General features: G+C 40.4%; 1 protein-coding gene across 2 annotated transcripts; it reads right to left on the bottom strand.

Moving 5' to 3' along the window:
• Window positions 1-234: 234 nt before the first annotated feature.
• Window positions 235-8,778, bottom strand: serpinc1 (serpin peptidase inhibitor, clade C (antithrombin), member 1). 2 transcript variants are annotated; one of them, XM_063013376.1, is made up of 8 exons: window positions 8,690-8,778; window positions 5,724-6,101; window positions 4,371-4,586; window positions 3,320-3,457; window positions 2,949-3,167; window positions 2,662-2,836; window positions 2,493-2,557; window positions 235-925 (listed from the first exon to the last, which is right to left on the bottom strand). In XM_063013376.1, exons 2-8 carry the CDS (start codon window positions 6,093-6,095, stop codon window positions 752-754), a joined length of 1,359 nt encoding a protein of 452 aa, XP_062869446.1. In that variant the 5' UTR covers window positions 6,096-6,101; window positions 8,690-8,778; the 3' UTR covers window positions 235-751. The 2 variants fall into 2 exon arrangements, with proteins under 2 accessions (XP_062869446.1, XP_062869445.1); XM_063013375.1 differs by lacking the exon at window positions 8,690-8,778 and adding an exon at window positions 6,588-6,617.
• Between the last annotated feature and the right edge of the window lie 5,530 nt (window positions 8,779-14,308).

Below are 14,308 nucleotides of genomic sequence, written 5' to 3'. Positions count from 1 at the left end.
CATCCCCGGGTGGAGTTTGCATGTTCTCCCCGTGTCCGCGTGGGTTTCCTCCGGGCGCTCCGGTTTCCTCCCACAGTCCAAAGACGTGCAAGTGAGGTGAACTGGAGACGCTAAATTGTCCATGACTGTGAACTGATGAATCTTGTGTAATGAGTAACTACCGTTCCTGTCATGAATGTAACCAAAGTGTAAAACATGACGTTAAAATCCTAATAAACAAACAAACAAACGACATGCGAAGAAAGAATTTCATTGTTCTGTTTACGAATATGACCAATAAATGCATTCATTCACTAGTGAAACTTCGGCATACGGACAGCGATTACATTAATGTAATTAAAACAATTACTTTTTATTTTATTTATTGACTCCCCATCATTAACCCTCTTTAACATGCATGGCTTTATATTACACACGATGAATCCCAAATCCTGCCTGTTTATTACACATGTACTGTACATTGCGTGTAATACATTGGCAGAAGTTGGCGGTTTGGTTTACGGAAGGTATGAAATGTTTACAACTCTGATCAAGAAGACTTTGGGTCCCGATGTGAGCCTGATCATGTGCGAGCAGGGCTTTATAACGTACGCAGCAGGCCGTGAGAGGAATTTCAGGTTTATTTGTGATGAATAATAAAGTAACTAGAACAGCATCCCACCACCCGTTGAATGCACGTAATAACATCTTAGGATTACTTTTCCTCTGTCTTTTACTCACTGGTTATAAGTAAAGGAGTAAATCTATCTCTCTAGCTGCAGGGATTGGCTACACGACCCGCAAAGATCAGTGTGTTGATGGTAGATTCTCTGATGAAGAGCAGGAACGGATGATCAGCGTAAAACACCTCGCGGTTCGGGTTGAGTGAGCGGCCAGCAAATACCAGAGCGGTGGTGGCAGCGGCCTCGCTGCCCTCTTCGTTCACCTGTAAGAGTCACCAGACATATGTAATCATAACTCACTGAAAAGCATTAGTTATGCATTACTTCATCCACTCAGCTGGAAATACATTTTAAATTATTTATCCTTTTACACTATTAAGAACTTCTGTTCCTGTAAGGCATTGCAAATAATACTGAGATCAGATTTACTCCAGCAAAAGGCTTTCTGATGTTTAGTGGTTTGCAGTCATTGCGTATGGTGCTGTTTTTTTTTTTTTTTATGCATTTTCTCCTGATTTAGCGACTCAATTTTTGTCTTCCGCTGCTGAGAGATACCAGATTGCATCCAAGAAGAGCACGTCGCTGTACGCGCCTCTTCCGACACGTGTACAGCCCTCCTCTTCTCGCCCCTGCATTCTGCACAGGCGTCTCTTCCGCCAATCAGGGTCCTTACACGGCGTGTGAAGACCCACCCACACACACACAGTCCGGCTTCCACCCGGCAGATACGTCGGCCAATTAGTATCTGCTGCAGGCACTGCCGATTATGCCCGCCGGATGGCGCCCAGCCGACCGGTGGCAACACCGAGTTTCGTACCGAGAGGTTCAGAAACTCGGTGCTGGTGTGCAAGCGGAATATCCTGCTGCGCCACCTGGGCGGCACAAAAGGCTTTTTGATGTTTAGTGGTTTCCAGTCATTGCATATGGTGCTGTTTTAATTTTGTTTATTAATTCCGTGGTCTCTCCCTGTAAAAAAAATGGGTGGAGTAACTCTATACTAACTCTACAGCTCCAATCTGCCAGAAAACGCCACTGATCACATGGTCACAACCAGATAATATAAAAAGAAACAGACGCCAAGATCCGGCTCCTAACTTTAATAAAAATTCAACAAAACACACGCTCTAATAACAGATTTGAAATCACGGGTAAAATCCATTTCAAACACACTGCAAATATGAATTTCATTTCATTTTCCTTAACCACGTATCCTGGTCAGGGTAGCGGCAGGGCTCTGTTCCACTAGAAACGCTGGGTGCAGTGCAGGAATACCCTGAACAAGGCGTCAATCCATCACAGCGCTTCAGCTATCAACCCCCCAAGACATAGTCAGTCATGTCTGTGTAGACGGATGCCTGACATTCGAGAACGGACCTAATAATAGACTGTAATAGCGTAATAGACCGCTGCGCCACCCGAGCGCCGTGTGGGACCGAGATTGACTTTGCTTGTTGGTTAGTTTGGGTTTTTTAGCCATTCGGATTTTGGGATTTGTATTTTGGATCACTGTCCTGCTGCATAATTCTATTATACATCAGATTTAATTCACATTACAGATATAAATCACCATTTACTTTTTTCTATCCAAAGCAATCGAATGTAATCCAAGCAAATGAGGATTAGGGCCTTGATCAAGGGCTCTCAACATGGCACTGGTGGGGCTTAAGTGGCAGAGGCCCTGCAATGGATCGGCTTCCTGTCAGGGGTGTGTTACTGCATTGCGCCCAGTGATCCCAGGGAAACCAGACCCACCGTGCCCCGACCACAATGAAGTGTTGAACATGTAAAACATTAATTATTTAATATTGAGAAAAATGTATTGAAACTTACCTCAAGGAAAGATTTGTGAAAAGCATCAGTGACATACAGATAATTTTGTAGATCAGCCACCATTCCTGAAAGCAGCACATCACACACACACACACACACACACAATAAAAACATGTATTTAAGCACAACTGGTGCCAATGGCTGCCATGACTGCGTAATAGACACTTACCTGGGAGGCTGGCATGCTCTGAACTGAAGATGTCCATGAGACCCATGGCCTGCAGCTTCTCTTTGAGACTGAAGCTGTCCTCAATGTGGAAACGAGGGAAATGCACCGCCACTGATTTCTCAGTCATGCCGCTCAACCAGCCGCTGAGTTTCTTGAGAGTTAAATTCTCCTCCACCTTCGACAAACGGGTTTAAAAACGTTGATCTGAGTTTGGAACACGTTGTACTGTCTGCGTTAGAAATATTATCTTTGATTCTTAGCTGGAACTTAAAACCGCAGTAACGTACCTCTGCGAGTTTGGTGTTTTCGTTCGGCAATACCAGCACCATCGAGATGCCTCCTCCGTTGTAGAACATCTCGAGGACCTTGACTTTATCGTCTGGGAAATTCCCGAAGCGGAGCTGGCTCTCCTGGTACATCATGTGCACGCTGCAGCTATGGGTCTCACTGACGTGGAATTTGGTCGTCATGCCGTTATGTCTGTTAAATTTGTGCTTCCACTGACCCTATAAAATGCATAATTAAAGAGGATCATTACACATTACAATGAATACCACACAGAGACACAGCAGCAAGGGTCCCGGGGACCTAGTTTAGATTCTGGTGTGTTGATAAAACTGGATTGTTATCATGATATAGCATCATATAACATACAGACCTTAAAGTAGATGGTGTTCACCAGGACCAGGACGGTATTTAGGTCTATTGAACCCTCTGGTAGAGTATTATTTATTCTGTGGTTGGTCTTTTCTGAGATCAACTCGTTGATTTTCAACCTGGAAATTTCAGGTTTCTCCTTCATGATAAACACATATTGATTACTGTCAGTTAAAGACACTTGGACAGAACTTTATTGGATTGTATATAATATACACCGATCAGCCATAACATTAAAACCTCCTCCTTGTTTCTACACACACTGTCCATTTTATCAGCTCCACTTACCATATAGAAGCACTTTGTAGTTCTACAATTACTGACTGTAGTCCATCTGTTTCTCTACATACTTTTTTAACCTGCTTTCACCCTGTTCTTCAATGGTCAGGACCCCCACAGGACCACCACAGAGCAGGTATTATTTAGGTGGTGGATCATTCTCAGCACTGCAGTGACACTGACATGGTGCTGGTGTGTTAGTGTGTGTTGTGCTGGAGTTTTTAAGTACCGTGTCCACTCACTGTCCACTCTATTAGACACTCCTATCTAGTCGGTCCACCTTGTAGATGTAAAGTCAGAGACGATCGCTCATCTGTTGCTGCTGTTTGAGTCGGTCATCTTCTAGACCTTCATCAGTGGTCACAGGACGCTGCCCATGGGGCGCTGTTGGCTGGATATTTTTGGTTGGTGGACTATTCTCAGTCCAGCAGTGACAGTGAGGTGTTTAAAAACTCCAGCAGTGCTGCTGTGTCTGATCCACTCATACCAGCACAACACACACTAACACACCACCACCATGTCAGTGTCACTGCAGTGCTGAGAATGATCCACCACCTAAATAATACCTGCTCTGTGGTGGTCCTGTGGGGGTCCTGACTATTGAAGAACAGCATAAAGGGGGCTAACAAAGCATGCAGAGAAACAGATGGACTACAGTCAGTAATTGTAAAACTACAAAGTGCTTCTATATGGTAAGTGGAGCTGATAAAATGGACAGTGAGTGTAGAAACAAAGAGGTGGGTTGTCGGTGTATGTCAGTGATAAAAAGCAACCTTAAAGTTGAGCGGCAGCAGCTTGGCCCCGTACACCATCTCACTGATGTTCTGGTAGTTTTCGTGGAAGTTGAACGTCTGCTCTCCAAACAGACGGTTAGCCGAGACCAGTTCCACTGTGTTGTGGGTTTTGCGGTAGAGCCGACAGTTCAGCTTGGCAAAGAAAAAGTGAACCTGATCCGACGTCTTCTCCTTTATCGTATCAAACTCGAACACCTGAGAGCCACACGGACACGACAGGGGTTAAAACAAGACCTGCTTAATGTGAAGGTGCACACTAAGTGTGGTGCAGAGGTTTCCTGCTGCTGCTGCTGTGATATACAGCCTCTGGGACTGGTCAGCAGGTTCACAACTGGGAACTACAAATGATTGAAAAAAGATAAAGGCACTATGGAATAAACTAGCACTCAGAGTCATCAAATTGTGTAGCAGTCCTGTCTTGGTCCCACTGGCGACAGTATTAACTACAAGCCAAATATCCTGGGAGAACACAATGAATTAATTGATTGCTCAACCTCCAACTTTTTTTTTACATTTCTCCAGATAGTCAGATTATAAACTTGCATAAACATTGAGTCCCAAATCACATATTACATACTACACTATACATCCAAAAGCATATGGACACCTGACCATAAGCCTGTTGGGTATCCCCTTCTAAAATTATAGGCATTAATAACTTTTGGCCATATAGCTTATAAAACATAAAGTGTTTAGAGATGTTGTGGCTGTTCGCATGATTAAATCTGTAAGTAATGCTAAACTACAAACTCCATTTCTGAAAAAGTTGGGACATTTTTTGTTGGAAAAGGGCAAAATACAAGTGAGAAGTTCATGGAATATTCAAATTACACCTTTTGAAACGTTCCAGGTAAATAAGCAGGTAAATTAACAGGTAAGGGTGTCTTATATCAAGCAAGAATGGGCAAAATATCTACTAACTAGTGTCCTCAGTTCCCAAACTATTAAAACATTTTATTAATAGGAAAGGTGATGTAACACCATGGTAAACAAGCCTCTGCATCAAATTCTAAATTAGTTTATTTTTCCAAAATACAATTAGAACTTGTGGCTCTGACTTACCATTACACCACTCTTACTTTTGCTGAAATGGGTTTTGTATATTAAAACATACCCAACTATTATGTTACATGATTATTTGGATGGATTGATTTGTCTAGGGTACTTCACATATTACGTTATTCTAATGAGTGTAACAGGTTAGTGAACTTTGAGCCCTTCCTGCCTCCTGTGCCCCTTTAACACTAGCCTAACCATGAGATCTCTGTAGTATAACTCCACATCTAGAGAAGATGTGAGCATTAAGCATGAGCGACTATCCTGGTGGCTCACTTTCATGATCTGCTCCAGTGTACTATTGCAGGCGCCCAACTTGGTCATGGCGAATGCCGTGGAGATGCTGAGAGGTGACATGAAGATGTTGGCCTCAGGAGACTTGTCTTTAGACAGCTGTTTGAAGAGAGAAAGAGCAAAGCGTCCGTTGGCCTTGGACAACTCCCAGACGCGTGGGTTGGTAGAGCCAGGGATCTTCTCGGGGTCCTCGGTTGGTGGTACTTCATCGTCAGGTACGTTGGGGTTGCGGTAAATACACACAGGCTCCAGGGGCAGATCTTTGGGCTTCGCGTGGCAGATTTCTGAGGTACCGTGAACTGAGGAGATGATGGAGAAGCTCCATAACACACCTACACACGCCAACCACTTCATCCTGACCTGAGAGGGAAGATCAATATTAGAAGGTGTCCCGTTCACTAAGAACTGAACCTAGATGCATTTACAAGAAGGTTTTAATGCTAACAATAATAGTATTGTGTTAAATACACGACCAAAAGTATGTGGACAGCCAATCATAACATCCAAACCAGTAGGTATGAATGTGTTACTGAAAGTGCCCTGCACCTGTTAGCAGTGGGTGTGTCTGAAAGGGGGTGCACATACATTTTCCCAAGTAATATATATTATTAGGTTATTTATGTGTACTTTGTGCTCTTTCTCTCCATCACACACACATTCCTCTCATAAATAAACAACTAGCAACAGTCGCTATTTATAGATTAAACATTAGCGAGCAAATTAAAGCAAAAGTAAACTGCAACACGTCATACGCACTCAGTTATATCTAGTATAAAAGTTCACATAATAAAACTTTAATTTTATGTTTGTTTTTTTGAAAGTTTGTAAACACTAAAACTATCTTACCGCAACACTCGCCATGTTCTTCCCCCAACGGTTTTCTGCGGATGTATTCCAAATGGTGTTGTTCTAGTTATGTAGTGCACTAGACATTACATTACATTATACCAACACTATTACCTAATCAAGGCAGCGAAAGAAGTGAACGTAATGTAATTTGGGCCCGGCTTACCTGTGTTTATTTAGAATAGTGTTGAACATGGCTCATTACAATGTCAATAAATGAATTAAATGAAGATGTAGCCTGTTTATTTACTGCATTTTATTGTGACTACTACTAGTTCTACAATGTAATTTGAGTTTACTTAATTCTTCCTTATATTTTGTAATATTATGAAACAAAAAGTTGAAACTAAACCTACATTTTTATTCATTTGATCCTAAAATGATGCAAAACTTTCATTCATGTGAATCTTTTTCCCCTTAAATGTACTTCTGCTTGACCCCTAACAGTTCCTAAACTCATGAACTCATAAACATAACTGAAGGTGAGTTGCACTGTGGCACAGCATGTAGTGTGCACGACTCCAGGGACCAGGGTTCAGTCCTCACCTTGAATCAAAATCAGTAATAAATTTGACATGTTCTCCTACCACCTCCCTATGGTATGCTCTGGACCTGCTGTGACCCTAATCGTAATAAAAAAAAAGATCAATGAAGATAAACAATAAATGTATGAAAGTACTTGAAGTTCAGTTGAAAGGATTTTGTTTTTCATTAAGTTAAGGGGTCAGTATTTATTAATTTATTCATTCTAAGTAACCAGTTTAACCAGTTTAACCAGAAAAGGGTCATGGTGGGTCCGGTACATACCTGGAAACAGTGGGTGCAATGCAGGAATACACCCTGAACAGGGCACTTACTGAAAAACCATTGGTTTTATCCTTTACAACCCTGAATCCTTAAAGATATTTTCATAACTCGTTCTCTTTAAAGGGTGGGGCAGCAAGGTGGCCTGGTGGGTAGCACCATCACCTCACAGCAAGAAGGTCCTGGTTTGATTTCAAGGTGGAGCGGTCTGGGTCCTTTCTGTGTGGAGTTTGCATGTTCTCCCTGTGTCTGTTACACTTTGCTTACATTCATGACAGGAACGGTAGTTACTTATTACACAGATTCATCAGTTCACAAGGTTATATCAAACACAGTTTTGGACAATTTAGTATCTCCAGTTCACCTCACTTGCACGTCTTTGGACTGTGGGAGGAAACCGGAGCTCCCGGAGGAAACCCACACAGACAAGGGGAGAACATGCAAACTTCACATAGAACGTACCCGGACCGCCCCACCTGGGGATCGAACCCAGGACCTTTATGCTGTGAGGCGGCAGTGCTACCCACTTACTCACGAATGGACCAAAGTCTAAAACGTGCTGTTAAAATCTCAATAAATAAACAAACCTCAAAGGCTGGTGCTTTTTAAAGGTGTTTCAAGTGTAAAATTAAGATGAACTGTTTGTAATGTACCAGTAACTAAATATTGTGATCTGCTTTACCCACCTCACCAAATATGGGATTCTATGAAGGACCCAAAATGCAGCCCATCATATTTTATATCATTATATCATATCATACAGTTATTGTGGGACCCAAATGAACTAGTTTGCAGGGTTTTTGAGTACCAACATTTTGTATCTAAAATTTATTTATTTAAAAAACTCTTAATGCTTTTCAGTCATAAATTAATGAAGTAGCAGTGATCTTTACAATGCCAGAAAAGTACAGACCCCCACTTTTTGTATTGATTTTTTTTTTCAGTTTGAAGTCTAATCTCAAAACATCACGTTCACATCCAGCCCTGCCAAGTACCCTCCAAAACATGTTAAAATATCTATTGTATAAAAATGTATGGTCTGATTAGAAACCGTGAATTTTCTCTCTATTTCTTTCTGATCTGTAGACCTCATTGCTCACTTTTTTTTTTAAACATTTCTCCTTCACTCAGAGCCCCTAAATGCTGCAGTAACGTGTCAACCTTCATTTCTATATTTAAATGTAAAATTAAACAAAATGCCTGAACATTATGCAGAACTAAACATGCTGTTTCTAAGGATGACACTTTGTGTACAACACCTGCATATTATTAGAGCTTAATAATAAATGAAAGCTTACCTGTAAAGATTTGAAATCCTTCTTAAAAACAGGTTTTAAGCAACACGTTCAGTGTAAAAGCTGTCAGTGGAATCAGAATCAATAGTGAAGGAGGTGACTGTCCTACAGTGCACTGTCCTACACTGACGATTTACTCAGCTCGACCCTTGAGCTATTGATCCGTTAGCTTTCTGTTGCTCATCTATCCCGAACAGTGATCACAATGTGTTTGTAGGTGAAAACAGAACATGCTTGACTTCATATGCGTAGCTTAGGTATTAAGAAATAAGATCATGTTATAATTTGCTGTACAGCCAATTTGACAGTAAAATGATGCTCTGCAATACAACGTAAAATAAACAAAGAAGCTGTTGGATGGACAACCGTCTCGGCAGCACTTATAAATCAGCTGCAAGACAGAAGCCACTGATGTGTAAGACATATGACAGCCAGTATGGAGTTTGAGACTCTCTGGAGTCTACTAAAGACGTTCTGGATTCTCTGGTCTGATGAGACAAAAACTGAACTCTTTGGTCTGTAACCTGTTAGCTACAAGTGATGACAAGTGTGATGAAAGAAAAAAAGCACATACACAGCAGTTGTTTACAATGTCATTTAATTACAATCCCTGCCAGTACAGAATTATTGTTGCACATTAAGTTACACTTTATTTTAAATAATTTTGTTTCTTCTAATTCAACTTTTCAGACAGCTCCCTTCCTCCCCACTCCATCGAGAAAAGCAATTGTATTATACAAAAATGCAATCCAAAATTTCACACAGTGAATTCATTAACAAAGAAAAAAAGTTCAACAGCTAAATCCACATTGGAGAAATAGTTCTAAACATTCCTTTATGGAGTATAATATATAAAAACCCTTATATTCTTATTCTTTTCGCAGTTAGTCGTGTACCTTAATTTAAGCAATCTTGTATAAGCTAACCTGGCTGTAATCAAAAGCAATTACATTTTCCATGGTTAGAGTCACAATTTATAAAACCATAAGAATTATAAATGTATGAACTGCTATGTAATGAAAACAAAACAGGTGAGTGCAAGCAATGAGCATGTTCAGCGTGAACAAAAAGAAAAGAACCAGCACTCCCATCGGGACTTGTACACGGTCAGCTATTCTGAAGAATCATCCTGCGGTTGCTAGCTAAGCACTAACGCTTGTGTGTGTGTATGTACAAGTTACACGTCTACCTGTTGTAACATGCCGTGAGGAGTCGTCTCTACTCACACCTCATCTGTCCGAGACAGAGTGAAAATTCGGTTTCCATTCTTACTTGCTTCTCGTGCCGTAAAACTCAGCACATTAGTAGTTTGAAACACATTAGCATAATAAAAAAAATCTAAAAACTTTCTAAATGAAAACTACACAAAGCAACGACATTTACATTTCTCTAGAGAAAAAAAAGACATTTCACTGGTGGCTGATTATACACGACATGACACTATATGACAAACATAGTGGCTCCTTTATTCTTTTACACACGTTTTTTCACCGCCTGATGGGAGGCTGTATGTTGATGTTGCTTTGCAACAATAAACCAGCGAAAAAGTTTAAATGACTAAATATTTTACTCAGCAAGATAGGAAGTAAAGCCCTTCTGAATGAAAGAGACGAGTTTATCACTGCGTTTCATTTACGGAAACAAATTTAAACCAGTCTTCATTTTAAACAATAAACAACGTTTTTACAAAACAAAAGAGCAGACTGATGGTTCGTTTCACTGCAAATTCCTGTCTGTTCACCCCGCTTATAATCCGCTGGAAGCAACACCCATCATTAAACTAAATAAATCTCATAATGACCGAGCAAGCGAAGGGATAGAAAACTAGAAAGTCCTCGATCATTTTGAAATGGAAGAAGAAAACTCATCCGCAAAACACAAACACACCAAAGTCAGAAAGGTAAACAAGGCGGCGACCGCAACACCGGCTGATTCTGTGAGAATGGATTTTCAAACAACTGCCTTGGAAATTCTGAAACTCAGACTCAGTAGATTTCTGCATCAGTGTGTGTTCACGTGTACAGATCACAAGCAATGACAAAACGACAACGTTTGGCAATATCAGTAATCTGGTGATATGAAAATGTCAGAATCCACCAGTCAGCTGGTAAATGTGAAGCCGTTAGCTACGTTTTCCAACGAGTTGACAGTCACTACCATTAAAATACATGTCTGTGTAAGGACTCTTCTCTGGTTTCCCAGTTGGTCCTAGCAGCTTATAACAAATGTGGTCTCAGATTCACTAATAATTATTTCATTTTGTGTTTTATGGCAGTAAACAAAACACTTTCATTTTTTGGGAAATTTTAAACCAGAATTTGAGGTTGTAATGTCACATCCGATGTAGCAGCGTATGATATGATCTGTGATGCACCAGCTTTCTTTCTCTGTCTAAAGGGTTTGTGTACATATTTAGTAATACAAAAAAGAGGTCAGTTTGTGATAACCAAGTATGCAGTTTACAGAATTACTCAAATAATTAGTAAGAATATTAATAACTGTCTGAAAAGCTCATGGAGACACATGATTATAATCTGTAAAACCTGTTCAATGCCAGAAGAACTTTAATGCTACACTACAACCAAAACAGTAAAGATCAAAATATCCACAAAATATCTTACTAATACAAAATGCGTCAACATGATTCATTTAGCAAAAAAAGATGCACAATCATGGTGAAAAATTAATGTCTGACAATCGAGCTGAATGATGGCAAGGCACTGGGTTTAACCATCAAGAACTGAACCAAAGAAGCTGAAGTTCTGTTTCCACTACAACATGATAACATGTTAATCTGCTGAAACTCCTCAAAGTAAAAGTATGAGCAAATCATGTGGCTGAATTTGCAGGATCTGAGTTTTCTATCAACCACTGCATTCATGTGGATATGAAGCTTTAAAACTCCTGAACGAGCAACAGAAGCGACAGATGAATAAAATGTACACCAATCTGAAAGCATAGCGGAACTCTGAGAGACCGTTAAACAGCAATTCTAGTCAAAACTATTCATTAGAAACTGAAGTGTGAACATAAGTGGAAATCTAGTGGTTGTGACGACTGTGATCTGTGCACACAAACAGCGGAGATGGCGACGTGACATCTACAGTCTCAGAAATCAATTTGCTAGTCATATTGAGTGTTTACTACAACTGTCTAGTTTTCAAACTGCATTATTGCTGGCCATTTAGATACAAGGGTATAAAACTTCTAGTATAATTCTGCTGTGCACTAGATATGGACAGGACCTAAAATACTTTTATCAAGCATGAACAGCGCTGGGTTTCAACTGAAATCGAATACAAATACTGCACATGCTCCAAAGCTGGTTCATTGTTCTGCTTTAATGTCTCGTTTTCTTGCATCACAATTACGTTCATACTATAAATCACTGTGTATTATTTACAATAGTTCCTATTCATACATGCACTTCTGTCATGGAATTTGGTAGAGCGACGTGGCAGTTTTCTGCACTCCATGAGAAATTACTGTCAGCTCAGTGTGAACGAGCGACTTTATTACTGGCTCAGACGCCCTGGCACATTCCGAGGTGGTAGCTTTAGCTATTCTAGTAGCACAAATGTTGTACAGTGCCAAAAATCTGCTTCTTAAAGCTGTTTGAGGGAAAACAGATCTTTGTTTTTGTATAAAAAAAAACCCACAATTATGAGGAATCAAGTCAGCATTCTGACAGAGTTGGCAAAATCAGTCAAGAAAATGTGTTCGAAATGAAACCGCTCATTTCTCAGCGTTTGCTTTAGTGGGGTGAACCATTTGGTTAAAGAGGAGTGGTCACACAGTAGTGCTAATCAGAAGAAATGCCAGGATAATCTACTGATTCATACATTTAATAATAGCACCATCCTGTAATGCTCTAATTATTAACCTATCATCTACAAATCCCTTCCTACATGCACCAGCTAAACCCAGTCGTCTCAACCAAAGCTTTTAAGTGAACATCCCATAAAATTCATCATGAGTAATGAATGGGTGTTTTAAATGTAAAATGGACTTTTGTCTAGTGTAAACATGAGAAAATTGGAGAACATGCTGTAAATAAATGGGCTGTAAAGAGGCTCCGTATTAGGCAGTTTGAAGAAAATGTGGCATCCAGAGATTCTCATTTGTAATGGGAACTGAACAAAAAAACCACACTTTATCCCCTAATTCATCATCTAGACTCTCAAGGAGAGGAAACACAAACTGTGCAAGCCATGAGGTCTTTGGACGCGAGTCTACACGAGGTGCGCTGGCTCTGAACCTTCACTGTGGCCTCCTGGAGAAATCATTAACCCACCAGTGAAAACATTAGTGCAACTTCACAGAAGTTAAGAACAAAAAAACGACAAAAACAGTCCCTGGAGTTTCGATCAGAGGTGATCAGAACAGTCTGTCTGTAGAACATGAATATCCATGTAAACCTTTAAAAAGACCTAAACACAAAAGCACCCTATTTGTAAGGCATCATCATCATAATCATCATCATAATCATCATCATTTAAATGAAATTTCTGTCCTGAAGATCTGTATGCAGATCAAAGTTGTCCACCGACAAATTAATATCAACATTCATAAAACAGAATGTCTTCAATTTGGTCTTTTTTTCATCCTCAGGATGAAATGTGTAAATATCCCTGATTAAAAAAATATCAAAGCCGAGAGGTACGTTAGTGTAGTCTAATGATAAGTAAATAAAAACAGCAGAAGGCTACGCTCGATAAGTGGCTTTCTTCCCTATCGCCCTGATTCGACCGATTCTGATCACCTCTAAAAGAAACCGCAACTCGGAAGCTCAGCTTCTGTGGTACAAAAAAAAAATCACAATATCAAATTAACTAAAGTCGTCGATTTGGCTAGATCTCTCCAGAGAGGCCGACATGGCAGGTAACAAACAGGTCACAGAGGCACCAATCAAGCAGGGAAGATGTGGTTACGTCGAGGGAGCGGAGGAGCACTGAATATCCAGCAAAACCTGGACGTCCTTCTATCAGTTTGGCAAGAATTACGAAGAACACCAGATCCAAACCAGCCTGAACGGTTTTAAACAAAGACACAGAACGGAGCCGCAACGCCTGAACACTGACAACTGGAACATACAGTCGAGGAACAACTGACAAGTTTGACTAACAAGCGCTGGGGTGTCAGCAGGCAGTTTTTATCACGTCCACCAGTTTCAAACACAAACACAAAATTGGATTCAAAAGGACTTTTTCAGCATCTCTCATTAATGCATGACTTTGCTTTTGATGAGAACAGTACAGCTGACAGACTTTAGGCTGCGATCTATTTCAATTCATAAGATTTGTACATTTCATTGTATAGATCCCTTGATGTTTAGGATGTAGGAAAAACAAAACCACACCAACTCAGTCCAGTGTTTGAGATCTAATGTGCCTGTACTCGGTATAACTAAGACTGCAAAAGAGTACAGCATATCAAGTACATGTACAGAATGCTTCTATAGGAATCGCTTAATACAATCCACGTGACTAATCGTAATCGAGGTTGGTGGGACCAAAACTCCTGCGGTGTGTCACACACTCATCCACGCATTCACACACTCACACCTCATGGACATCGTGGAGGAAATATAAAACTGAAGTCTCTTTTCATGTAATACATTTT

The sequence above is a fragment of the Trichomycterus rosablanca genome, chromosome 17 (assembly GCF_030014385.1).
Source record: "Trichomycterus rosablanca isolate fTriRos1 chromosome 17, fTriRos1.hap1, whole genome shotgun sequence".
NCBI lineage: Eukaryota > Metazoa > Chordata > Actinopteri > Siluriformes > Trichomycteridae > Trichomycterus > Trichomycterus rosablanca.
This window is presented reverse-complemented; position numbering and strand designations above follow the sequence as displayed.